The sequence below is a fragment of the Meriones unguiculatus genome, chromosome 6, assembly GCF_030254825.1.
Source record: "Meriones unguiculatus strain TT.TT164.6M chromosome 6, Bangor_MerUng_6.1, whole genome shotgun sequence".
NCBI classification, from domain to species: domain Eukaryota; kingdom Metazoa; phylum Chordata; class Mammalia; order Rodentia; family Muridae; genus Meriones; species Meriones unguiculatus.
In genome coordinates this window covers 33,632,411-33,658,669 of record NC_083354.1, presented here as the reverse complement: position 1 = coordinate 33,658,669, position 26,259 = coordinate 33,632,411, and the positions used below count along the sequence as shown (strand labels likewise).

The following is a 26,259-nucleotide window of genomic DNA, read 5'->3' as shown; positions in this document are numbered from 1 at the left end:
CCAGGTAGCCTAGCCTGGCTGGTCACCAACCCCCAGGGCTCAGCCTGTCTCTGCCTCCTCAGAACTTAGTACACAAGCGTGTGCTGCCACATCTCCTCGTGTGGTGCTATGGTTCAAACTCAGGTCCTCATGTGCACATGTCCTAGCTGGCTTTCTGTTGCTGTGACAGAGCACCGTGAAAAGAAGAATTAACTTGGGGAAGAATGGGTTATAATGGGAAGGCAGGCGGGAACTCAAGGCAGGAACCGAAGCAGAGACTGTGGAGGGATGCCGCTCTCCTGCTTGCTCCTCTTGGCTTATTCAGCATGCACTCTTACACAACCCAAGACCACCTGTCCAGGGGTGACCTTGCCCGTAGTGGGGTGAGACCTTCCACATCAATCATCAATCAAGAAAACGCCCCATAGACACGCCCACAGGCCAGACTGATGGAGGTGATTTCTCAGCTGAGGTCCTTCCTCCCAAGCAACCCTAGTTTGGAACAGATTGGCAAAAAGTAACCAGCTGTGTAGCAAGCCCTTGAGCAACTGAGGGAGGCATCTTCCCTTCCCTAAGACCTTCTTTCCAAAACCGTGACACCATAAAAAACAGTGAGGTCCCCTCCACCATGAATGTGGAAGAATAAGGAGGTGGAGGCCAGAAGGAGACCACCCACTCCCCCCCCCACGTGACTGTTGCAGACATCCGCATAGACTGGAAGACCTTTGTCCCAGAAGATAAGGAGGACCGGCTGCTGGAGCTGCTTGTGTTCTACGGGCCGCCCTTCCCGCTGCGGGATCAGGCCGGGAATGAGCTCCTTTACCCCGACATCCCGGAGGCCAGCTCGCCAGGGTCCCCAAGCCTCTCCAACGTGTCAGTGTCTAGCCTTGCTGTCGCCTCATCGGTGAGCCAGGGGTACAGGGCGTGGTGAGACGTGGCCCAGGTGGGCTGAGCCCACGCGAGCTGCAGGGTCTCCTTGACAACAGGGCAGCTGCAGTGGTGGCACCAGGGCTGAAGAGCACATCATCTCAGTCGTGCTGCAGGGGCACGACGGCGTGTCCGCAGAACACCTGTACCATGTCAGCCCGAGGCAGGTGGTGAGTGGGGGGGTGGTAAGCGCTCTCCTGGGGAGCTGCCCTGGGCTGCCGGCGCTTGGGGCAGAGCTGAGTCCACCGTCCCTGCCAGGTCATCCCAGCTGGAGGCAACAGCACCTTCTGCATCTCCTTCACACCCGTGGTACTCGGCCTCGGGGTCTTGCACAAGGTGGCATGTACCGGCTATGCCTTGGGCTACATGAGCTTGGACAAGGAGGTGAGCTTTACCACCTTGGGTGAGGGCGCCATGGCTGCCCTCCTGTCCCCCGGGGTCCCCCACGGCCTGCTCAGCTCAGGGACCACAGTGACCTCTGATGGACTGGGCTCTGCAGACAGACAGAGAGATTCCAGGCCGGATGCGCCGCCTTCAGGACTACGCCGTTGGTCCCCTGAGGCTGGAGTTGAACAGCTACGTGAGACACGCACAGTGAGTCAGCTGCGCCTCCCACCCCTGCTCCCCATCCCCGTCCCCTTGAGAGGAAACCCACTTCACCGGTGGAACTCTCTGAGAAGGGAGGAGGAGTCAGCCAGGGGCAGGGACAGGGCGCCAGGGTAGAAGAAGGGGTAGAAGAAGGCACTGCTGGAGCAGTGCCTGTCCCTGGGCAGGCTGGACGTGGAGCTGGGCAGCAGTGGCTACTTGGAATTCCAGTGCAAGGCCAGCGACCTCATCCCGAAGGATCCCTGCTGTGGGGTGAGTATGCTGTCACCCTGACCAGTCAAAGGACTCGGACCTCCCACGAGCCCTGGGCCCTTCCGGGGCACAGCAGGAAGAGACGTGCCAAGCAAGCCAGCCTCCGCCCGCCCCCACTGTGGCCCCAGGTGCTGAGTGAGCGGCTAACCACCCGCCATCTGAAACTGATCAACAGCAGGGAGATCCTGCACGACTTCCGCATCCTGGTCCCCAGGCCCTTCTTCGTTTCTCCCGTCGGGGCCCAGCAGCAGCAGCAGCAGCAGCAGCAGCAGGAGGAGGAGGAGGATGAGATAGCCACCAGCGGCCTGCACCTGATGCTCCGCCCACAGGAGAACACGCTGGTCAGTGAGGTGGTGGGCCATCTCCCTGCCCGCCTCGATGGGCAACACCTCCCCACACCCACAGCCACAGGCTGCACGCCCCCAGAGGTGTCCTTTTCTACACACGTAGTCCTGCTGCCCTGGGCACGGATGGGCCTGCTGCAGTAGTCACATCCGGGCTCTCCAGCCTGTGTCCCACCGTCTCCACAGCTGACGGCCTGGTGGAGGCCGGTGCATGCCGGTGAGCACCTCTGACTCACACCACGTCCCCTCCCTTCTCGTGTGACCTTTGGCTCAAGGTGTAATGCCCTGGCTTGGGGCCACCCACAGTTGGCTGACCATGAACATCACGCCGAGCACAGAGTCTGCAGGAGCCTGGATTTTTAGAGGCGGGTTGTCCTGGGGAGGCCAGGGCCCTGCCTGTCTGCCTCCTTTGGTTTGAGGTACCTGAAATGGGGGTGGGACCCAGGCTCCGTAGAAACAGGGCACGTGCACAGCCCTCTGAGTGGTGGCTCTGTGGGTGAGCACAGCCTTGTCCGGGATGGGCGGCAAAGCTGAGGCCCTCCCTCTCCCGCCTCCGCTCCTGCCTTGCAAGGCCCTCCCTCTCCCCTCCTTGCAGCCCCTCACCCCTCCCGTCGACGGTCTGGAGTTGCATCTGGGTGCCGCCTTATGCTGCACTTCTTGGGCGACCTCACCCACCTCCTCCACAATCTCACTGAGCAGCCGCACGCTGGCAGATGTGTCTTTCCCTGTGCAGTAAGGGCCAGCCCTGTGCTGTCTGGGGGGACCTCCCAGGCCTTGCTTGTGGTGGCCCAGGTAGCCAGAGCCGTGGAGGATGACAGAGCGCTCTCTTGACCACCCTGCTTAGGTTCCGCCTAAGAGAGCTAAGGGGAAGGGAGGGTCCTTCCTCTAGAGCTCCCCAGGAGGCCCAGGAGAGGCCCAGATGCTCCCAGACTGGGGGAAAAAAATGAACATCACGCAATGGCCTTGTGCCTTCCTCTGTGGTCACAGACTGATGGTACCTGGGCGTCCTGACCTTAACTCTGTTAGTTCTGGACCCAAACGCACCCTGTAAACCTGAATTCACCACCACCACGTCCTGTCCCACGTGGTCCCTTCTCTATGGAGTAGCGTTTTTGTCACTGCAACCACTCCCACCAGCCAGAGCTCTGAACTCCTGATAACTGAGCAGGCCCCAAGGGTGACCTCTGACCTGTCAGCTCTGGCCCTGTTCCTCATCTTGGCCCTAGACAATGGCTTCCAAGCCTGGGAACACCAGCCATTAGAATGTTTCCAGCGAGTAAAACTCCCAGACACCCCCTTCAGGCCTCCTCGCCACGTGAAAGTCAGGCTCAGGTGTAGCAAACACCTCAGTGACTCTGATGACAGCCACAGAGCTGTCTTGAGGGCCAGGAGCCCAACCCCCACTCTGTTTAGGTCTCCTGTCCGCTGTTCTCAGCTCACTCATGCTTCCACAGCCCAAGTGCCCACGGTGGCTAGAGGCACTGTGGGAGGAAAAGCTGCCTTGGATGTCCCGTTTCAGACCCTAACAAGCCCCTCGCATCCCCAGGATAAAAACAGTTTTCCTTGGCCCATACACACAGCCTCAGCTCAGCTCCAGGGCACTTTCCTTACTCCCTCCCCCCCCCCCGAAGACTCCTGGGGACAAGGAAGGCTGACTTCTGCATGCTGGCCAGGGTTCCTGCACACTGCAGGCAAACGCTCCACACAGGGGCACCTGAGCTGTGTGCTGGGCAGCTGGGCCACTCTGAGCTCCACAAGCTGCTTGAGCTATGGGCTGACTGGCCTGGCTGTGGGGATGGAGGAGGGGCAGGAGAGGGCTCCAGATGAAACAGGTCCCCTGCCTTCAGCAACCTAGAGTGACGACATGTCCACATGCGCTCAGGTGGCCGTGTCCTTCTCGCTGTCCCTGGAACTGCTGTCCTACCAGAAGCTCCCGGACGACCAGATGCTGCCCGGAGTGGACATCGAGCAGAATGATATCGGAGAGAAAACGATGGTGTTCACGCAGAACCTGCTCCTGGGCTTCAGCAACCAGACCATTCAGGCATGCTCTAGGATGCCCCCTGCCACTTCCAACCCCAGGGAGGAAGGTGGCACCCTACCCCCAGGGTGAGGGGCTGGAGGGGGAAACCCTGGGAGCTCCCCGGAAGAGGTGGCAGGTGAGGCCTGCCTCCTGCCTAATCAATGTAAAATGGAAATGACACGGAGAGACCTAGGGTGTGACCTCACTGGTGGGGCCAGTGAGCACCTGAGGAAGCTGTGAGAGCCACGACTTGGCTCCTGCGGGGCTTTGAGAGCTAGACTGAGGGCCACTGAGCAGACCACACACAGGTCAGGGTGGAGCTGAGGGAGTCAGAGGGCCTAGCTGTGGGTGCAGGTGAGGAGCTGAAGGATAAACCCCGTGAGATGCCAGAGACCAGAATCTGATCAGAGTGGAGGAGCCCTGCACGGGGCGGCAGCTAGGGCCGAAGGGAAGGTGACCGTGGCGGTGACTGGGTGATCCATGGACTTCTGAGGGACCGCTTGGCTCAGAGTCTAATAACTTGAAGGGTTGCCTCAGAGCCCCTGGGAGGAAGGAGGCAAGGACAGTGAGGGAGGTCAGATGGCAGACTGGCCCACTGACCGGGAGCAGGGCTCAGAGCTCCAGGGGAGGGAGGCAGACAGAGGAGCTGAGGGTGTCCTGGCCCCCAGGAGCCCACCTGGCCTGCTGGCTTTAGAGGCCATGCCAACCCTGTGCTGCAACTGTCCTGCTGCCCCAGCTCTGCTCAGAAGTTGTCAGTGCTCGGGGGAGGTGGGGTTCCCCGTGTCCCAGGACCACAGCTGAGAACACTACCCCAGTGGGCGAGGCTGTTTCACGCCTCACTGAGTCGCAGGCCCGGGCTCCCAGGAGGTGCCCCTGAGGGCTACCGTGGCTGTGCCAGAGCTGCAGCTCTCCACCAGCTGGGTGGACTTCGGGACCTGCTTTGCGAACCAACAGCACACACGGGAGGTCTACCTGATGAACCTCAGTGGCTGCCTGAGCTACTGGACAGTGTTGATGGGTATGCTGACCCCATGATGGTCCCAACGCTGCTGTCCCTTGGTGGGGCTGAGCAAGACCCCTAGGGAAGACCGCTGGGTCCTGTCCATGTAGACTGGCTCCCTAGGGCTGGTGGCACTTGACACCCCCAGAGTTCACCTGTCTTCCAGTGCTTGGTTGTCCTGCCCTGGGTTGCACCCGAGAGGCTGGTCTGGTCCAAGGGAGCCACACAGCAATAGCCTGTGCCCGTGTGTGGCCTTTCTTCTTGGTGTAGGACAGGAGGAACCAGGCAGGGAGGATAATGCCTTTGGGGTCACCCCAAGCAGTGGGCTGCTGGAGGCCCGACCCACCAACGCACCCCCAACCTCCATTTCCCTTCAGGTGTTCTTCACCCCTCGGTAAGAGCTGCTTCCCGCCTCAGGAGCACTGCCCACGGGGCCTGGGCAATGCTGGCACCCCCTGACCTCACCTACCCTTTCCCCAGGAGCAACCTGCTATACGAGTCCACGATGGTGGTAGAAGGCGTGCTGAGTGAGAAGCCCTGCACCCTGAGGCTGCGGGGCCAAGGCTCTTACGACGAGAGATACGTGGTGCCTCACCGGTTCTGAGGCTCTGGAGTCCACAGCCCCAGCCCCGCCCCAGCCCCAGCCCCAGCCCCAGCCCCGGACATCAGTCTGGCTCAGGGCTGCTGAGCAGGGACACAGGCTGTGGGGCTGCCGCAGCTCCTAGGGTGAGGCAGCTCCTCCTGGGGATGCTGTCAGCCAAGCCCTTGTATGGCAGGTCCCGGGGCTAAGGAGCACAGGCCACCACCACAGTGACTGTGACGACCACTACACCAATGGTCCCCAGAGTCCAACGAAGCAAGAACTGGACCCAAATCAGACAGCACACATTTACTCTGTCCAGTGTACCCATCATCCGAGGCCACTGTCCCACAGAAATACACATTGTCCTGTGCTCAGCAGTGCCTTGCATTGACATTGGTTCAGCCAGGAGGACTGGATGGCCCAGTGCTCATTTGTCCCTGTATCGTGATTACATTTTCTAAATTAAAGTGCTGTGATACAGTGGTGTCCCATAACAATGGCTTCCGTGGAGTCCCTCTCTGGCCACCACTGTAGGGCGCTCTGGTGGTGCCCGCAGCCAGGGCTTCAGTTTCCAGGGTATTCAAAGACTGCAGCAGCTCCCATCCCAGTCCCGATGCACATGGACACCACGCCATACGCCCTGGGGAAAAGAATCTGTGCTAGCTGGATAGAGCCACACCCAACCCGTGCCCCCACCAGACAGAGCCACACCCAACCCGTGCCCCCACCAGGCAGAGCCACACCCAACCCGTGCCCCCACCAGACAGAGCCACACCCAACCCGTGCCCCCACCAGGCAGAGCCGCAGCAACACGGGAACCCGTAGAGCAGATCTGTGGGGACTGAGCCCTGGACAGACACACGCCTAGGCAGCAGACACCTTCCTTAGGTTACGCTGCCTTTACACAAGCCTCAGGTGTGTGTGCTCGTCTCCCCAAGCCCCAGCTCTCACACACCCCAGCTCACACCCCCCACAACACCCCACAGGAGCAGCCTTACCGTTTCCCACGGCGCTTCAGTTCATTGAGCAGTGTGACGACCTGCCTCGCTCCGGTGCAGCCCAGGGGGTGGCCCAAGGCTATCGCACCCCCCAGGGGGTTCACCTTCTCGGCAGGGATCCCCAGCTTCTCCACACAGTAGAGGGCCTGCGAGGGGTCAGGGCGATAGCTGAGGCCCCCATCTGCTCCGCCCAACCGATCCCACCACAGCACCCAGGCTCACCTGGCTGGCAAAGGCCTCATTGATCTCAAAGATGTCTATGTCATTCACAGTCAGCCCTGTGGGTGAGTACAGGCCAGAGCTGACAGGGACCACTGGGCTGGACCTGGGTCTCCCCGGCCCAGCCAGACCCCAGGAGTCTAATGTTCATACTTTAGGGACAAAGAGCAAGTCCCAGCTGTAGGGTCAGGAGGGCCTGCCCCACCCACAGCACCCACAGGCCAAACCCAACATACCTGAGCCCCAGGGACAGGTAAGGAGGGATCCAAGCACAGGCTGAGAAGCCGCCTCACCTGCTTTCTGCAAGGCCACGGGGATGGCATAGGCAGGTCCGATGCCCATGATATCGGGAGGGACGCCAACCACTGCGTAGGACCTCAGGACCCCGAGGATGGGGAGGCCCAGTTCTTCAGCCTTGGACCTCCGGGCCAGCAGGACAGCAGCCGCTCCGTCACTCACCTGACTGGAGTTTCCTAGGGGAGGAGGGATGGGACGAGCAGGCATCAGGCCCAGCTGAGGAGAGCCAGCCCTCCATCATCACCTTCCCAGGGGTCCAGTCAGCTCCAGGTCTCAGAGTGGAACAGGTCACCTCAATCAGCCCTATTCCCGGCCTGCGCTCACCAGCCGTGGTAGATCCTCCATCCTTGAAGGCAGGCTTCAGCTTGGCCAGGCCCTCCATGGTGGTGCTGGGACGGACACCCTCATCCTGGGTCACAGTAATGGTTTTCTTGTTGCCCTTGTCATCGAGGACGGTGGTTGTCACAGGCACGATCTCAGCGCGGAAACATCCTCCGCTCTGGGCTCTCGCTGCCCTGCCAGCACCATGGACAGCGAGTCTCAGGCATGGTTGTGGTCTCCTCCTGCCTGTCCCTGGCCATTGCTAACACAGGCTGTGACACCCTGTGGCAGCTCTAGCCCTGATGGAGCTGTGACTGACCGCTGAGGGTTCCTCATGACACTGCCTCATTTTGGAGGGAAAGGGTGCCCAAAGCCTCCCTGGACTCTTTGTCATCAGCTCTGGGTTTTCACATCTTGGTGCTCATCCCAGTCAAAAGAAGGATGCTGAGAGGTGCTGTCAGGGTTAGCCCTCCTCACTCATTGGACGCTAAGCCTGCACAGTGGTGTCTTCCACACTGAGGCTGGACCCTTGGGAATATTTGTGCTGGATTCTTCAAGTCTCATGTTTGACTGCTAAAGACACAATTTCACCTGGGCCCCAACTTAAATTTAAAAGTGCAGTGCGTCTCCAAGATGTATTTTCTCATTCACATGCTGTTGATACATGAGGCATGTATAGGATGATTCTTTGTAGCCATGTGCAAAAGAGAAGTGGGGCGATTCCCCTGGGCAGGAATGCACCGCTCCAGTGAGCGTACACACTGCTAAAAGGGGAGGCCACCCGGCTCATGTTCACCCCTTCCTCTGCTGTTCGCAACACGTGGCCTGAGTGGCCAACCTGGCACTGTGCTTCCCGCAGGCCCAAGTCTCTGGTTTTCTCGAATGGCAGCCTCAGGCCACAGCCAGGTCCAGGTCTATTCTATCTCTTGTGTTAGGACGACTAGGTGGCCAGGTCTTAGCATTACTGGCTCCTTACTCCAAGCTTAAGGATCACCGGTGGGCACCATATCTGGTCAGAACAAGTAACTAGTCCTTATGTCCCAAGGGGCAGAGTGGGAGAGGTGCTGAGGCCCAGCTAGGGGGAGGACACTAAACGGAGTGACCCGTTAAAGAGGACCAGGGGTGTGAATGTCCCCTTCCACCTCCCAGCTCCAGGCCTGGGGCCAGCCAGCACCTTGGTATCATTGTGACAGCCCAGCTAAGGTCGCTCTCCAGCCCTGTCAACAGTCACCCCAACTGTACTCACTTCTGCTGGGAGGCCAGCGCGAAGGCATCCTGCTTCTGCCGTGAAATGCCAAACCGCTCAGCCACGTTCTCTGAAGTTATCCTAGCGCACAAACAGAAAGGCAGGAGGCTATGGGTCTCCTGGCCTGAGGGCCAGGGCTACCCTGAAGGCCTGGGCTTGCACCTCTGGGCATCCAGGTCCCAGACAACCTCCAGTCCACACCCCAGGAACTCCTGATCCATCATGGATATTGAGCACCCATGTCTACCAATGCTCAAAAACAGACACCCCTTACAGGGCAGAGCAGCGTGAATGTGGGGCCTAAGAATGGATCTGTCCCCTGACATAACACAAGGGCAGGAGGAATGCTGGAGCACTCTCTGGCCACAGTTTCTCCAATGGCTTCCGGGTTACTCTTGGAAACAGAGGCTGTGGTCCAAGTCAAGTCAGCCTAGAGTTCTGACGTGGCCAGCTTCCCAGGATCCCTTGCCCTTGTGAGCTCAGAGACATGGCTGCAGGGTTAAAGTCCTGGAGAGATGGAGCAGATCGCCCATGCTGCATCTCATAGGCCCGAGTCCTCCCCAAACATCTTCAGAACTTCAGTGCTCCCCACACCCTTCTCAATGCTCCAGGTCTCTAGCTGGGGCTTTGGGGACATCTGCCATCATCCTCCTTGTGACTGGACACCTTAGGGTAGGGGCAGCATGGGATATGAAAGTCAAGGGTAATGCAAACCCCATGCCTGCTGAGTGCATGATTCTCAAAGGATGAAGGGTTGGGGAGCGGGTTCAGGGCTTGGCATTGCCAGTCCCATGGGAGAAAATCCCTATCTCTGGTTGAGGACAGACAGAACAGTGAGTGGACACACACAGAGAAAGAGACAGAGACAGAGAGTGCGTGCTTCCTGTAGACACTCACCCCATGGGAATCAGGCAGTCTCTGGCTTTCTCGTTCTCCAGCAGGCGAGAGGCAATATTCCCAGGGTTTCCTCTCTCCGACAGGGTCATGGACTCCACCCTGAAGAGGAGGAGTGAGCTCTAGCTCTAGCAGGAAGCCCCAGGGGCGGCCAGCCGTGTGGCAAGTGCTGGGGAACAAAGAGCCGGGGAGCCCTCCAGGTGTGCACCACACATCTGGCCGTGAGCAGGGATTGCAGAGTGCCTGAGCTGCCTTTCCCTCCAGCCCAGACGCGGCCCCAGCACTGGGGTCCTGCTGCACGGTGCGTTCCTGAGCCAAGTAAGTGGTTCCCAGGGGTGGCCTTCTAGTTGCCCCTCAATGCAGTACAGAGCAGATGAGCCTGACTCGGCCCACAGTGCGCCCGAATCAGGAGAAGAAAGGAGGAACAGTGAGTATTAAGCTTATACTAAAGAAAGACCTGGCCTGTGTATATTGACAAGTGGGTGGGATGGCTGAGAAAAAGGGCGAGGGCCAGAGCAGGGGAGTTGGACATTGTGAGGGAGGCGGCTGTGAGGCCACATGAATACCAGAGGCCTCAGCTACATCCTCCCCTGACGTCGGCATAACGTGAACTCTCTGTTCTTGCGGGAGGGTTGAGTAGGAGCTTCAGGGCGTCGGATGTGGGGGGTGAGCACTGCGCCACTCAGCTGTATCTCTTGGCTGTAACAGGGACCTATTTCATGGTGAGACAGGATCTCACTAGGCTGCCTCAGCCCCAGATTTGCTCCATAGCTCAGGTGGGCCTTGGCCTTGAAATGCTCCTGCTTCAGCCGGGTTACAGACCTGGCCAGGTGTTCGAATTCTGCTTATGCATGAGAGCCTGTCAAACCGTGTGACTGAACGACACGAGCCCCACAGAGACAGACATGATGACTCTGTACAAGCATCCTACCACATCCACAGAGCTGAGGAGGGTTCTTTTTGCAGATGAGGATGTGAAGTCTTGGCAAGGGAGAAAGCTGGTCACTGTCACCAGCGTGAACCCCAGATAGACAATCTGGTCCCGTAGGTCAATCCTGGGCAAGTTGCAAATCTTAAAGCTAGTCAGGTTGTGATGCAGGCATCTTCCAGCCATAGCTGCTTTGTCTTCAACACCAGGGTCCTCACCCTGCTTGGAACTAGAATCCATCCCCTGAAGACCTCAGAGGACTGCAGCCTTTCCCTTTAAGCTGCCACACCTGTGGGCCTCGTTAAAGGAACAGTGATGGGAAGGCTAGCTCTGACCCTTCCCACCACGGATCCCGTTTGTGGACTTTGGCTGTCCTCCTACTCTCACACAGGTCAGGACAGCCCAGCGCAGGCAGCCAGGGCCTGACGATAGTCCAGCAGCGCTTCCTATCAGGACTATTCTACAGAACTGGGGCTGCTTGCTCCGAAGCCCGCCAAAACCAAGGCTCTCCTAGGCTGCCTTCCAACAGCAGGCGGCCCCAATGCTCTGCTCTTTCCTGGAGACACTATCAGGCACAACATCTGTAACCCTCTGGCCCAGAGGCAGAAACAAAGGTGCAGCCTGAGTCGAGGGGACAGCGAGCAGATCACCCCAGATCTGAGCATGTCCCTCAGAAACAGCAGCAGTGGGGATTTCCCTAGGTACTAGGGTGGCAGACAAGCCTACAGCCTGGAAAGAGAACATTCACGTAGAAAGGACGTGTCCCTGACTTGAGGGAACCCATGCTGCCACTTCTCTCAGGAGCATGGGAAAACAGCCAGTCCACGTGCCAACATGGCTTTCCAACATGACCATCAGATTTGCAAGAATGAAAGAGGCCGCTCCACTCAGAGCGTCAACCACTCCTAGGCTGCCTCTGTGGGAGCAGCCAGCTGCCATGGTGGTCAGCGGAAATCACAGCTGAGCAGAGCAAAGTTAGTCTGATTATTGCGTTGGTTAATAAGGTCCGGCAGGACGGCAATCTTACCCACAGGCCATGCCAATGTCATAAGACCCATTTCTGATGCCACCTGCAACAAAAGCACTTCATCACCACCCTTGGCCAGAGGGCCCTGCCCTGGACCAGCACAGCCCGGTCCCTCCCTGCTCTCGGGGTGCATTCAAGAAGGCCTCACAGAAGACCCAGGAGCACCGGAAAAGGCTGGGGGAGTGACGATGGGTGTTCCTCCACTCCTGCTTAGGGTGGCGAGGGTCACGGACCAAGGTCAGGGTGTGCTCATGGGCACCCGGCAGTCACAACTTACCAGCAATGTTGGCCACCGCCTGCAGTCCCGACGAACACTGTCTGTTGACTGTAGACAAAGGAACAGTCTCTGGAATGCCGCTGAGACAGAAGGGGAGACAGCAGTCAGCCCTGGACGCGCAGCCAGCCCTGAGCCAGCCACAGTCTCACAGAAAGCAAGGCCCACAGGACTTCTGAGCCACACGAGAACTCCGTCAGTGTGTGCGTAGATCAGGACAAGGGCAGGCCTGCCCCCACTGGAGCAGAGTCGTAGAATGGGAGTAGCTACCCTGCAGCCCTGTCTCCACAGTTACTTACTACCCGAGGTCCCTAAGCACATTCTCATCCATCCTACAGGTCTCAGCGTGGACAGTGGGAGCCTGCTGTGGGCCACAGACAACCTTCCACTGTCCCAAAGACTCAGCAATGAGAACCAGTCGCTTCTGTGGTCCTCTGAGGACGAGCGGCGTGCTGCTGGACTCAGGCACAGCAGCAGCAGTCCAGCACTGGCTACCAGCACCCTCCCCTGACCTGCCTAGGAACTACAGAGTCGGCCCAGTGCGTCCAGGTTGCTCCTCTGTGGGGTGTTTTCCAAGCAGCATGTTCATTCTTCCATCCCTTGCACGGGGCTCCCTAGGTTCAGCCACTCAAGTGTTTGCAGCTGCCTTCCAAGATGGCATACAGGCCTTGGCCAACATGGTAAAGCCCCAGGACCATCCCAGGCCCTTGACTGACACAGAGAACCCCAGACAAGGAACACGTGGGAAATAGGGTGGTTCTGGTGTGCAGGAAGACCAGAGAATCCCTGAACTGGTGCTCTAAGTCAGGCTCTGAAGGGGCCCCTAGGAGGGCGGCTCCCAAGGCTGCGAACTTCTCCAGGTGCCCTGATTTCTGGTGGCTACTCCCTACCAGATTCACAAGCTTCCTCTCAACAGCCTCAGGTTCCGCCTGAGAGAAGCTGTGGAGCTGACAGTGCAGAGCCCCATGGGATGCCCAACCACAAAACAGAGAAAGACAACGTGGGAAAGCCACAGGAAGAACCCGATGGAGGAGCCACCGAAGCTAAGGACGAGAGCATCCTTGGGCAGGGTGTAGCCAGGACAGGCGAAGCAGACAGCGACAGCCCTCCACAGGGACGAATGAGCAGGGGAGGGGTGGAAGCAGGCAGGCAGCCCTGATACAGCCAACTCGAGAAAGCAGGCTGGAGACGAGCACAGATAACTGGGGAGGGATGGGGACCTTGAACCTCAGGCTAAGTCTAACCCTTGCCAGTTTGCAGAGGTCCTGCTTGCTTGTTTGTTTGCTGTCTTTTTTTCCCTGTCTGTCACTGGCCAGTGTTGCTATTACGTCTGACCCATGCAGCAGGGAGGACTGAGGGAAGGGCGTGTCCTCAGTCTCCACATGAATTGAACCATTGCTTCCCCAGTAAGCAATGCCAAGAGTACCAGGCCTCCTCCTGGGCTCCTGTGCCCCCATGAGGTGGCACCCCAGGCTGCTGCCTGGGAGATCCTGGCCTTCCCAGATGCTAAGAGTGCAAGCAGACACTGCTCGGTGTGGTTATGCCACCATTTACACTCTAAAGGGTGTGTGGTAAGTTGGCCTCAGCTAAAAGGTAGGCCACAGAGAGGCTCTGACCCAATCCCCAAGCCCTGGGTGCCTTGGCCACAGGCCCAGTGACACCCCCCCCCCAAAGTAGGGGAAAGGTTATGTTCACAGAGCTGAGTTCAGCGCACTGTAGTTGCCTCAACATCATCTTTCAACCTGACCTTCCACCAGGAGTCGTGGTGGACAATCAAAGCTGGAGCCAGAGAGATTACCTCAGGAACTGGGCAATGCGCGCCATGACGGCTCCGGCCCCGGGCTGAAGCACATTGCCTGTGGACAGAAGAGCCCTTTCTCAGCACCTGGTGGGGCCTAAGGTAAAACACGCCCAGAAAGGAGGCATTCCAGGTCTCTCCTGGAATCACAGCCTCTGGAGAGAGGTTCACACGAGGCTGTGGAGGCTCAGAGTCTGGGGAACGGGGAGCCAGCTACCAACAGCCCAGTGCTCGGAGCGCCACCAGCATGCTTTCCAAGGCCTGTTCCTCTAAGTCGGGACAGGCTGGGCGGGCCTGCTGGCCTGTAACAGGACGGACTCTGGGGTGGAGGCAGACAGTGCAAAGCCCGAACGCTGAGGGAAGTGACAGCCTGCAACTCTCCGCCGCAGGCCTCACTGCAGGGAGGAGGGTCAGGCCGGCACCGCCAGACACAACCGTGCCCTGCGCTGTGTTGCTGTGTTCAGGGAAGGGGCAGGGGGCAGGGCAGGGCTGGTGAGCCCGCCTGCACCTGCAACCCGGGCTGGACCACAAGGTCTCTGACAGACAGGGTGCCTGTGTAGGTAGAGAGCCGTGCTCTCCCGGTTCCTAGAGTCCCCAGAACATCTGGGCTTTGGAGCAGCTACCTCGGGGCACCCCAGCTTTCCACCTCTGCTCAGTTGGCCCACGCGCCTCGAGGGGGCGCCCAAGGTTCTAGGCTAGAGACAGGCTGTTAGGACCTCAAGCAGACATCTGTGGTCCAGAGAGAGTCCTTCCCCTCCGTAAACTCAGGTCGGTGATGAGGAGAAGGATCCCGAGGAGGAGGCGGGCGGGGAGGGCCGCTGCGGTGCGGCAGGTGCGCTCACCCACGGAGATGTCTCCCAGCTGCTCAGGCCTGAGCTTCACGTCCTGGAGCACCGCGGTCAGCACGGCCGACAGAAGCTCGTCGGGGGTGGTGTCCTGCAGGACACGGCAGTGGTGAGCCCGGCTCCCGCACCGACCCGGGGCCCCTCGTCGGTCACCGGACCGCAGAGGGCGGACCCCACCCGCGCTGGCTGCCGTCCGCACCCCTCGCCCGCCGGAGGGAGGGGCCTCACCTTGAAGCCGCCGCGGCCCGCGCGGCCGATCGGGGTGCGCCGTCCGTGCACCACCACCACGTCGGAGGCCGAGGCCTGCGGGAAGCCAGCGGCGCAGGGCGCGGCTTGAAGCGCGGCCGAGCTGGACTCGGGCCGGCCGGCCAGGTGGCCGAGCACTACCTGCAGCCGGTGCATGGCGGAGGCGGCTCCCACCGACTTGCCTAGGCTCTGAGTGCCGACATCAGAGAATAAAAAAACGGTGGCTTGCACAAGGTCAGAGCCAGTTGGAGCCTTGCATTTTCCGCATGTCCCGCCTACCTATTCTGCAGCCAATCAGAAGGGGAGTCTTCCTGAGGCCACCCCACCACCCCACCCAGCTTCTGGAAGCCAGGTCAAAGAACCTCAAAACCCCTCCTTCTCAACGCTCACCTGAATAAGCCTGTGATGCTGCAAGTGGGCACGTAAAAGTTCAAGGCCAGTTTGGGCAACAGAACAAGAATTTGTGTCAAATAAGTTTTGTTTTTGTTTTTTTTTTTTTAAAGTTTGTGCACATTTTTGAAGCCCCTCCCAGAAGTGTAAACTGTAACTTTCTGGTTTTTCAGAGCGTTTTGCAATCAACACTGCAAGGCAAGACCTCCTAAGTCTTCTGGGTTTCTGGACACAAGCCAGGATAACCGTCCTCCGAACACCGCCATTGCACTCTCAGATGAAAGGCAAGCGGTTCTGGAGCCAAGGCAACAGCTTTACCCTATGGAGACGAAGACGGAGGAGGTCTCGACTCTAAATTGGCTCTCTTCTCTCCTGGGTCCGCTGGAAACTTAAGCACCTTTGGATTCCTGGCCCTGTTCTTGGGCAGCTTGCTGATCGGAAGAAGCCATTTTATCAAGGCACTGACCATGGTCTCAGAAAGTGTCCCATGGGTCTCAACACCTCTTTGCAGCTGCTTGAGATGCTCTTATTAGTGATGAACAGCCCTGCACCCCCGTTCCCCAACCCCCTTAGCAAGGCCTTAAAGGAAGCCGCAGGATGACTGGCAAGTTAGCTCATCAATGACTTCCTGCTGAGTGAATGAATCGGGTTCCCTGGATCTAGAATGTATTACCACCCTTAAAGAGTGAGACCAGGTTCCCCAACCAAGGCAACAGGTCAGCCCCAAACCAGACCCCAGGAGAGCCCAAAACACAAAAGGAGAGGAGGCTGGGAGAGGGCTCAGAGGGTAAAAGTGCTAGCCCCACAAGCATGAGGTCAGAGGTCAGGTCCCCACTGTGCACATCAACCCTGGCCCTGTGACCTTAGTGCAGGTATGGAAGGCAGAGGCTCCTGGGGCAAGGCGGCTGCCTAGACCAGTCACATCCTTGTGTTCCAGGTTCAGAAAGAGACCCTGCCTCAAAACAACAAAGCGGAGAGGGGTCCAGGATGACACCCAACATCAGCCTCTGGCCTCCACCTGTGCCCACATACACTTGAGCATATATACTCACAGCAACACACACATACATGAGCGAGCACAAGAGGCCTTCCCGCCCCCACCTCCAAGCGCACGCACTGGCTGCCCATTTTCCTAAGAGCAGGGCTGCACGCTCTTTAGACACCCCAGAGGGCAGGCAGCATCGTGCCTCCTCACTGGTGTCCTCCCCACCATCTTCCAGGGAGGGACTTTGTGAAGCCTGTGACCCCATCAGCTCCCTGGATGCATGTACACACCACAGCCCACGAGTGCACACTGCTAGGCCTAGGATAGACGTGAGTACAGGCCTGAGAAGAAGTGAGATCTCGTGTTTCATTGTTTTTGTTCGTTGTTTCTTGTAACTGGATCACACGGATGCTGAACGCGAATGTTGTAAATGACAATGCCTTGCCCCAATGTCAAAACACTGAGTTCTTCCGCAGTGAGCAAAGCCGGAGAGGTTCAGAGGGACAGGCTCGTCCCTCCACAGCCAGGGTGGAGGGACCACAAAGAACCACGTCACTGGTCCCAGAGACCTCAAATGGAAGTGTGGGAGCCCAGGGCTTTGTACATGCTAGGTGAGCATTCAAACAACTATGCTTCTAGCCCCAGTTTTCACCTTCTGTGTGTGCGTGCCACAGCTCACCTGTGAAGGTTAGAGGACAATCTGTAGGCATCATTTCTCCCTTTCGTTGTGGGAACCGGGAATGTGCAGCAAGTACCGTTACCCACTGGGCTATCTGGCCACCCCTCAGCTGTTGTCTTTCTTAGTGGTATTCTTTGAAGCATAAAAAGGTGTTTAATTTTTTTATTCAGTCTCTTTCATTTATAAAAGTAGGTCTTTTCTCCCCCCACAAAAGTCATTAAACTTTCTGGGTTTTCCCTCTGTGATCTGTGGTAGGCTAGTTCCCCTTTTCTGTTTCAATGGTGAACCACCTCCTTGGTATATGTGATCTTCAAGATTTTCTTCATCTGCTTTCTCCTTTCTTCCTCATTTCTCTCTATCCTTGTCTTTCCCATTTTTAGTTTCTTTTGTATGCTTGAAGCATATTGCTCTTCTTTGTGCGTATGTGTGTTTGTGTGGGTGCACATATGTCAGGTATGTGTGTGTGCGTGTGAATGCATGTGATAGCCACAGATCAACCTTGGATGTTGTTCCTCAGGAGTTTTCTTAGCTTCATGTCTATGGCTGTGGTAAAATAACCTGATATTTTCTCTAGCTGAGTGGAGAAAGGGTTTCTTTCTTTTAGCTCACAATTTTATTATAGTCCATTACAGCAGGCAGGTCACAGCAGAAGGAACTTAAAATAGCTGGTAACGTCACACCCAAGCCAAGAGCAGACGGAAACGAATTTGCCCATGTTCAGCATGCTCTGCCCAGGGAATGGTGCCACCTACAGTGGCCTACAGGTCTTCCCACACCTACCAACATGTCCCCTGTGGACATGTCCAAAGGCCACCCTGATCGAGACAATCTTCCATTGATAATCTCTATTAAGTTTGATGGGAAAGCCAGGCATGAGGGTCTAGAATCCCAGACCCTGGGAGATGAAGGGTAGAGGATCAGGAGTTCAAGGCCATCTTGGCTACTGTTCAAGTTTAAAGCCAGCAGAGGCTACAGGCCCCATTCACAGGAACAAAGTTTAATGAAAAGCCAGAATCTCAGGTGGAGGGCATTCTAAACACCCAGTGCTGCTATAATATTCTAGGAACAGTGTGGGTGGGCAGAGCCGGTTTTCAGCACCATAGTGTGACAGGAACTGCAACAGGACAGAAGACCTGTCAGCCACTGGATAGGATGTGTTTAGGCACAAATATCTGTGCTGGAAAAGGAAGAAGCTGCTGTCCCTTTAAATGACTATGAACACAGCTTCAAGGGGCTTGTTGATTCTGGCTCCCAACAAGGAGTTACACAAATACACACACACACACACACACACACATACACACACAAATACAAGAGTTATGGTGAGTCATTCCCATAGGTGCCCTACAGTCAACTTTGCCCTTACTAGGTGATCTCATACTGTTAGCCTCTCTGGCCCAGGTCCAGGGAGCTTTGCCACCTGGCATTTTTAGGGCCTGTGATTTATGAGGAAGAGTGTCTGCAAATAGGCAGGATCAGGAATGTGCGGCCCTCTGCACACAACCAGCTCCCATGTGAGCATGCGCACAAGGGCTTCGTGTGTTCACGCTTATTCTTGATTTGGAAGAGAGCCCCGGTGCTGCACAAAGCCTTCCACCCACTCTCTCACCTCTGACGGTGCTTCTTGGCTTTGCACACCTGAAGGGTGAGGCCACCGTGCTCCTGGCAGGGATTGTCACCCCTCCCTGCATGTGTGATGTAAGCCTAGTGGGCAGATCGCATACACAAGGCCCAGCTCAATCGGCAGTGCTGCATAACGGAGGTGCGGCGGGCACCCAAGAGGCCTAGACACGGGCTTCGCGGTCAAAATAACGGGTTTTAAAAGTCCAGACCTTAAATAGTGTCAAGCACTGTTTCCAACTAACAAATGAAGTCTTCCCGCTTAGTCCTGCCCCTGGCTTATAGACGGAGAAACCGGCCAGTGGCTGTCTCTAGACCCTCCTTTTCTAAACCGGGGCTAGACTAAACGGCAGAGCTGGGCCCTGACTTTCCCTCTTGACCTTCGTTCTGCTCTCCTCCCCATCCTCACCCTCTAACCTTGGGTCACGGCAGCATTGTAAAGACAGCATGTCACCCAGCAGGAAAAGAGCATGCTGTTGGTGTATGCGTGCTCATGGTGCATGCGTGCATGTGCATGTGTGAGTGTGGGTGCATGTATGCATGTGTGTGTGTGCTTGCTCATGGTGCATGCGTGCAGGCACATGTGCATTCATGTATGTGAGTGTGTATGTGCTCGTGTGGTTCATGCAGGCGTCATGTGTATGTGTGCATGCACAGGCCAGACATCCATAGTGAGCGTCTTCCTCAATCTCTCCCAGCTTCTTTGAGACAGAGTCTCACTGAACCCAGAGCTCACTGACTGGATGAGCAGCAAACCCTGGAGAACCTCCTGCCTCTTCATCCCTGGTACTAGGGCTATAGATACATACTTCCGAGGCCCCATGTCTCCACGTCTCCATGTCCCCACGTCTCCATGTTGTCATGTCTCCTTGTCTCCATGTCTCCATATCTTTATGTCTCCATGTCTCCATCCCCCCATGTCTCTACATCTCCATGTCCCCATGTCTCCATGCCACACCTGCTTACTACATGACTGCTGGGAATCGACTCAGACCCTCATGCTAATAGGGTAGACGCTTTACTGGCCGAGATTGTGCAGTTTCAAAATTGCATCCACCTGTCCACAGGCTGATTCTGGAAGCTCTTTCAAGTGCTGTATTTATTAAATTCTTTTTAAATTGTTATTTACATTCATTTAATTCTGTGTATACTTTTTCTCCATTATTGGGCTTTTAGTTTTTTTCTTCTTTTTTTTAAAGGGAAAGAAAACCTTGTTTTTCTTTTAACTGTTTTTATTCCAGATATTTTTATGTGATAAGAAACATTCCTTCAGAATAATGCAACCTCACCCCCAGAGTGTTCTTTAAACAGACTTTGAATGGTTTTCTCATGCAGTCTAAAGCCCAGGAACTTCTAGAACCATGAAGAAAGCCATTTCATTAAGATCAGTTAAAACTGGTAATATCCTAATTTTGCCCCTCAGATCCTTCTATTTAATGTTTTGACCCCTTGGACTTTTTAATTGAACTTTTTGCATAATATATTTTGATCGTATTTATTTCCCTCTCCCAACTCATCCTTACCTACCCAGTTTCATGCTCTTTAAATCCCCGGAGACTCCCCTGTCACCTGGAAGGGCAATCCCACTCAACCAGTCTGAGCTGATTTAGCGAGAGATACGGGCGGCACAGCGAAGCCAGCGTGTGCGTAACTTCATATACTTGGAACCCACGGTCTTTGAGCCCACCTTCCAGGGGCCTTGTCCCATCTAGAGCATGTCCTGTCTGGGTCTTACAGCTGTCAGCAAGGGCACTGAGTAAGGGATTTTCCTGTCCCTGAGTGAGATGACCCAGGCTTGGGCCATCACTGTGAAGCTAGCCCCATTTCTAAGGCAGTCCATGCTTCCAGCTGTTAGGGTGTCCCCTGATCTGAGCACAGGGCTTGGTCCACTGCTCCTGTGGTCCAACCTTTCCCCTACTTAGATTCAGTGCATTACCGGGCCCACAGCCAAGGACCCAGGACTCCTGGACTAGAGCAAAGGTTCTCTGTAGCCTGAGCTCAACCCAGGTGAGCCTGTTGCTTTCCTTGTTAAAGTGTGGACTCTGGCCTCAGATGTCAAGCAAATAACTATGCTGAACTGTGACTCCCTTCCTTGGCTTGTTACACAACCCTGAGCTTTGGGCCCATTTCATTTCCAGACCTTTGGGGGTAGGGAAACCCAGGAAAACCTGGTCACCTTGCCCCCCCCAACATGAAGAAGCAGTAGGTCTTCTCCTCCACATGTGAACTGAGATGGCCTCTGCTCTCCCTGCCACAGGAATCAGGAATGATAGCAGTACTGACGAGGCAGGAAGCAGCAGCTCTGGGGACTAGGGGACATCAGCGCTTAGCCTGGGGCTCAAGGGCTCCTCTGCCTTTCTCCTGTCTGACTTTCTCCTGTCTGACTTTCTCCTGTCTGACTTTCCCCCTGCTTCTCGCCTGGACTTTCCTCCTTCAGCCTGCCTGCCGACTTCCCTCTTCTCCACCTGTTCTGTCCCCGGGTAGAGCAGTCCCTGTCTAAACACATCCTCACGATTAGGGCTCTGCTTTTCTAAGCTCTTTCAGCGAGGTCTCTTCCTGTCCCTCAGGTACCCGTGTGTCTCTGTGAGGTGAGGCTTTTCCATCTGTCCTCACCGCCAGTCTCTGGGGCACTCCAGCCTTTCTCAGTATATCGGGCGCTCAGCAGCTGTTTGATGAAGTCGGGGACACAGCAGAAGGTGACAGCAAATGTATAAGGCAATTAGGGGGACCTGTCAGGCGTTCACCAGGATTCATCTGCCTAGAAGATTGCTGCAGAGCATGGTCTGAGCACTCAGGAGAGGTAGGTTGACTGCATGCCACAGCCATGTTGGGACGTGCCTTCCTGGAGGTTCTAAGAATCTTACACTCATGGTTGTGAGCCTAGCCTTTATGGCTGAGCCATCTCTCTCCAGTTCGATTCTAAGACTCTTAAGAAAGCCTGGACATAGCCCCAGCTCTGAACTTGGCAGTGCCTTAAAGGCTGGGCGCTGGTGCCCAACCCTGGGTCATCTGGAGATGGGCAGCTGAGGTAGGCACTGAAAGGCTCTGGGGCTAGCAGCCTAGGTCCTGATATGCCCCTGCTGCCTCTTAGATCCCGTTTCTTGTCAGGTGTGGTTACTGGCCCATAGCCAGGCCCTGGCTGATGTGCAGTGTATGGTCTCACCTGTGTCCCAGTTGGAAAATAGCCCAAGTCCACATGCGGAGACTGGGGTAGCCAAGAGCCACAGTCAGCCGGCCTTTTGCTGTCTACTGTGTTCTTGTCTTACTTGGGACAGCAGGTGTGGGGACTTGAGGTATCAGAAGGGCAGGAACTCTGTGAGTTACTCAAAGGCTACAGACTGTGCACTTAGGTTCTGAGTCCTGAACCTCCAGGAAACCCACGTCACAACCAGACCATCCTCTAGCCTTCGGAATTCCAGCTTACCTGTGACCCCCTTTGAGAGTGTGTGGGATCTGACTGCCAATTTGGAGTCCAAGCTGAGGCTCTACAATCTTCTCACTTCGTAGGACCTCAGTGTGCTGCTCTATAAAAGGGATCAAGTAACTCAGATGTATGGGTATTTGAGAGGATTTCCGGAGGTCACAGCCATAGCGGACAACATGGAAGTTTTCATGTGATGACGCTGCCAGAGGCCTCTCAAAGCAGAAAGCGTTCAGTTAATGTGGCAAGCCGTGGCTATTAAGTTGCCGCACCTAGAACATGGCACCCACCGGATGTACTGACTGCTGATAAACAAGTCCATGTTTGGTCAAGGCGAGTGTTGCACTGGCCCATTGGCTGCCTGCTGCAGGTCTGATGAGTGAGCGTGGTTGGCTGTGATTGGCTGATGTGGTTGCCTATATAATTGGGAAGGGCCCGGGGTACGGTGGGGGAAGAAGAAGCTTGCAAATGCCTGAATAAACTGCTTGAGGAAGAGCTGGTGGTTGCGTCTTTCTTGCTGGACGAGACAGGCGCGACAAGGTCAGGTCCTCTGTCCTGGGCCCCGGGCCTTCCTGTCAGCCACCCAGCTTCCTTGTCTACACTAGCCACACCTCTCTTTGATGTCAGCTTCTTTATTGCTTTAAAGGAATTTCTCTGTCCTGCCTGGGGGTGCAGAGAATGAGAGATGGCTTTTGGGTGTGCAGGCCACACTGTGAGGGCCACTGGGAGCCTTAACAGCACCTGTCAGTCGGCAGGATGGGCAGTGGGCCCTGGAGGTTGTGTGTCCTTGGTGTTAGAGTGAGGCAGTGCTCAGCTGCCTCCTTTCTAGGGCCTAGCTGCATGCTTCTCTCCCTTCTCTCTCTGTACAGCTTCTGTGTCCAAACACGTCTCAGAAACTTGAGCCTCGAAATGTTACTCACCTGGTGGAGAAAGAGCAAAGGTGTGCTGGGGTGTGGCCATCCTGCTTCTTTTATAACCAGCTAGAGTTGCCCCAGAAACACCTTAATCCTTTCTGGGAGTACATGCTCAGTGACTTATGGAGTTCCCAGTGAGCCCTATACCTCGTTCAGAATTTTTAGTTTAATTTTATATTTACCGTTTTAGCTTGCTTTTTAATTGTATATATAATTTTATTATGTGTTTTATTAATTCTTCTCTCATAGATTACATTCTGACTGGCTTCCTCTCCCTCCTCTTCTCCCAGTCCCTGCCCCTGACCTCCCTCTCCCCAAGATTACTACTCCTCCATTTCCCTTCAGAGAAGAGTGGGCCTCCCAGGAATGCCAACCAAACATGGCTTATCAAGATGCATAAGACTAAGGCTGGACGAGGACAGTACAGTAGGAAGAAAACGGTCCCCAAAACAGGCAAGGGAGTCAGAGACAGCCCCCATTCCCACTGTTAAGAGTCTCACAAGAACACCAAGCTACACAACCATAACATACAGTTCTTTTATATTTTATGGACAGGGTCTGCTGCATTCTGTAGCCTAGGCTGGCCTGGAATGTAGTTCACATTGGGTCATATCTTCCTGCATCCACTTTCCATGTGCTGAGATTATAGGCATGTTATGTTACTCTTCAATTTGAAATTTTGAATGATATAAAATAATATCAGAGATAAAAATATAGAGGGATCATTCTGTATTATAGAAGAGACAACCCCTAAAGTGTATTCAGACAATTTCCTTTACCCTGGCTGTGTCTGCTGCTTTCATGGTTATTTAAGTCTCTACCGTGTGCATTTCTAGGACTTGGAGGTGTCCCTTTCTAAGCCTGTGTCTTTTTTTTTTTTTAAATCCCAACTAGAGTTTCTCCTCTCTCCCCTGCTCCCAGAACCCCCCTCGTCTCCATCCCATCCACTCCTCCTCCATTTCTCTTGAGAAAGGAGCAGGTCTTGCCTGGATATCCCCAGCCACAGCATATCAAGTTGCTAATGGTACCTTCTTTCCTGTTAAGGCCAGATGAGGCAGCCCAGTAGGAAGAAAGGGTCCTAAAGGCAGGCAACAGAGACACCTATCTCATGTCATATCACTTCACTTTGAATATTTCTTTTTTTATTTTTTAAAGATTTATTTATTACTTATATAACATTCTGCCTGCACACCAGATCTTACTATAGATGGTTATGAGCCACCATGTAGTTGCTGGGAATTGAACTCAGGACCTTTGGAAGAACAGCAAGTGTTCTTAACCTCTGAGCCATCTCTCCAGCCCCCACTTTGAATATTTCTAATGAAATTTCTTAATCGAAAAAAACTCATACAACATATTCTGATTGTTTTTCCCCTTTCTCAATTCCTCCCCGATCCTCCCCACTTCCTTACCTGCCCAATTTTGTTGTTCTTTCTATTTTAAAAAACAAAGCAAACAAGACATGAAGAAGCAAAAGCAAGAAACACACAAAACCCACACACAAAAAAGCAAAAGACCAATATGAAAAAAAATGACATGACAAAAATATGAAACCAAAAGTCCACACAAATACTGCTGAGTCCATTTTGTGCTGGCCAACTATTTCAGGGCCTAGGATCTGCCCTGAAGTGAAGCTGGTATACCCAAATGAGATTCTACTGAAGAAAACTGATTTTCCCCTTTGTGGTTAGGGAGCTTACTAGTTAGGGGTGGCAGCTTGTATTAACTCCATTCACCTTCTGTGTCTTAACCTGTGCAGGTCTGGTGCTCGTTGCCATGGTCTGCGTTCATGTGAGCATCGGTCCTGTTGTGTCTGGAGGATGTGGTTTCCCTGGAGACATCCGTATGTAACCTCTGGCTCTGATATTTCTACCTCCTCCTCAGCTTAGGCCCCTTAGCCTTAAGGGGAAGGGGTTTAATGAAAGCATACCATTTAGGACTGAGTGTTCAAAAGTCTCACTCTTTGCACACTGTCCAGGTGTGGGTCTCTGTGTTAATTCCATTCCTGAGAAAGGCCTCTCTGATGAGGGCTGAGTGAGACACGGATCTATGTGATATACCAATATGCCATTGTGAGTTATTTTATTGCGATTTCCTTTAGTAGAATAATAGTATTAGGGTTTTCTTAGGCTCGTGACTTAGCTAGTCTGATTCTTGGCCACATTAGCAGTGTCAGTTCTGGGATCCAGTTCATGGACCTTGAATCCAATCAAGAGAGTGGTTGGTTACTTCTAGAATGGTCTTGCCACTGTTGCACTAGCAGGGAGGTTGCTCTTGTAAGTTTTAGGGTTTGTAGGTGGAAGTTTGATGACACTTTTCTACTCTGGTAACGTTCAGAGTATTTTCCAGCACCATGAACACTGGCCAGTAGGGAGGAAGCTTCTAGCTGGGTGTCAGCTCAGCTTCCCCATGTTCAATGACTAAGTAAATCTTGTCTTAGTATCTTATCCATCAGGTTACCAAGAGTAAGAAATAGCCTTGGCAATAGCCTGTGATATTTAACGTTTCCATGGGGTCCCTTTGGCCAACAACTCACAAGAGGTAGCCACTTCCTGGTATTGGAAGTTTTATTTGGTGGCGTAAAATGTTTGCTTCCACTTATGCATTTTAGGAAGCTTCTGCCGTAGTAAGTGTCTACATAGTTTTTCAAATGCCCTGTTAGCTGTTCCTACCCACACTCCCTCCTTTGCCCTTCTTTTTCATCTCCCTGTTTAATCCTATTCTAGTTTCTGCTCTGTCTCTCTGTAACACTATATTCTATTTTCCCTTTTAGGAAGGTTCATCATTGCTTCACTGAGACTCAACTCTCTATTTCTTGCTTGTTCTCTTCTTTTTTCTTCACCTTCACAGTAATTTTTGCTTGCAAGTTCATTTTCCCTAGAAAGCCCCATGAGTCTGTACTATTTTGATGATTTCTATGACTAGATTCTGCCCTGGCTTCTTCCAAGACAAGAAGATAGCTCAGGACTTTTTTAATGGGGATGCCAAATTCTGGGGTCTTAGCACTCATGGTAAGTCTAGCAGTGTTCCGACATGACCTTGTATTCTTTGATCGTTTGTCAGCAGCATCTTGTGTCAGGAGTAAGATGGGAAGGTGACAGTTTAGGAGAAGCTGGGGTAACTTTTGGGCTAACACCTTGGAAGTAGTAGATATATACCAGGCCCTAAAAAGTACCTATGAGATGAGAAGTCCACAGATCCAGTAGCCAGTGACAAGGAAAATGAGAGCTCTGGCATCCACAGGTATCTGTGGGCCTGCCATGGGCTGCAGCACTCCTTGTGTCCATGGACACACAGAGTCAGTCCACTGGTGAACGTGTTCAATACTGTTTGTTCTATCACAGAATCATGAGACTTGTGGAAGATAGAACTTACTGACAATGCATCAGTTCATACACTGACTACACTAAGACATCTTGGGTAATAACCTGTTTAAGAGTCTG

General features: G+C 54.6%; 2 protein-coding genes and 1 long non-coding RNA gene across 3 annotated transcripts in view; 2 read left to right on the top strand and 1 right to left on the bottom strand.

Annotated features, from left to right (window-relative positions):
* Positions 1 to 6,211, top strand: part of Dlec1 (DLEC1 cilia and flagella associated protein) — a 45,910-nt gene extending 39,699 nt beyond the window's left edge. The window contains exons 28-37 of the mRNA XM_060385072.1: positions 681 to 883; positions 966 to 1,076; positions 1,165 to 1,290; positions 1,406 to 1,500; positions 1,680 to 1,764; positions 1,893 to 2,105; positions 3,991 to 4,152; positions 4,996 to 5,149; positions 5,402 to 5,525; positions 5,612 to 6,211. Coding sequence (XP_060241055.1) covers positions 681 to 883; positions 966 to 1,076; positions 1,165 to 1,290; positions 1,406 to 1,500; positions 1,680 to 1,764; positions 1,893 to 2,105; positions 3,991 to 4,152; positions 4,996 to 5,149; positions 5,402 to 5,525; positions 5,612 to 5,735 — 1,397 coding nt within the window. The 3' untranslated portion in view covers positions 5,736 to 6,211. The remainder of the gene's footprint in view (positions 1 to 680; positions 884 to 965; positions 1,077 to 1,164; positions 1,291 to 1,405; positions 1,501 to 1,679; positions 1,765 to 1,892; positions 2,106 to 3,990; positions 4,153 to 4,995; positions 5,150 to 5,401; positions 5,526 to 5,611) is intronic.
* Positions 6,006 to 15,046, bottom strand: LOC110555052 (3-ketoacyl-CoA thiolase B, peroxisomal). Its single transcript, XM_021648034.2, has 12 exons — positions 14,790 to 15,046; positions 14,559 to 14,652; positions 13,717 to 13,774; positions 11,922 to 12,001; positions 11,645 to 11,687; positions 9,693 to 9,791; positions 8,796 to 8,876; positions 7,553 to 7,743; positions 7,225 to 7,404; positions 6,935 to 6,990; positions 6,713 to 6,858; positions 6,006 to 6,354 (listed from the first exon to the last, which is right to left on the bottom strand). The coding sequence occupies exons 1-12, from the start codon at positions 14,961 to 14,963 to the stop codon at positions 6,279 to 6,281; spliced, it is 1,278 nt and encodes a 425-aa protein (XP_021503709.1). The 5' UTR covers positions 14,964 to 15,046; the 3' UTR covers positions 6,006 to 6,278.
* On the top strand, positions 13,682 to 22,397 carry LOC132654632 (uncharacterized). Its single transcript, XR_009592283.1, has 4 exons — positions 13,682 to 13,818; positions 15,371 to 16,793; positions 21,049 to 21,281; positions 21,989 to 22,397. It is a non-coding gene; the product is annotated as an uncharacterized LOC132654632 (long non-coding RNA).
* Positions 22,398 to 26,259: the final 3,862 nt, after the last annotated feature.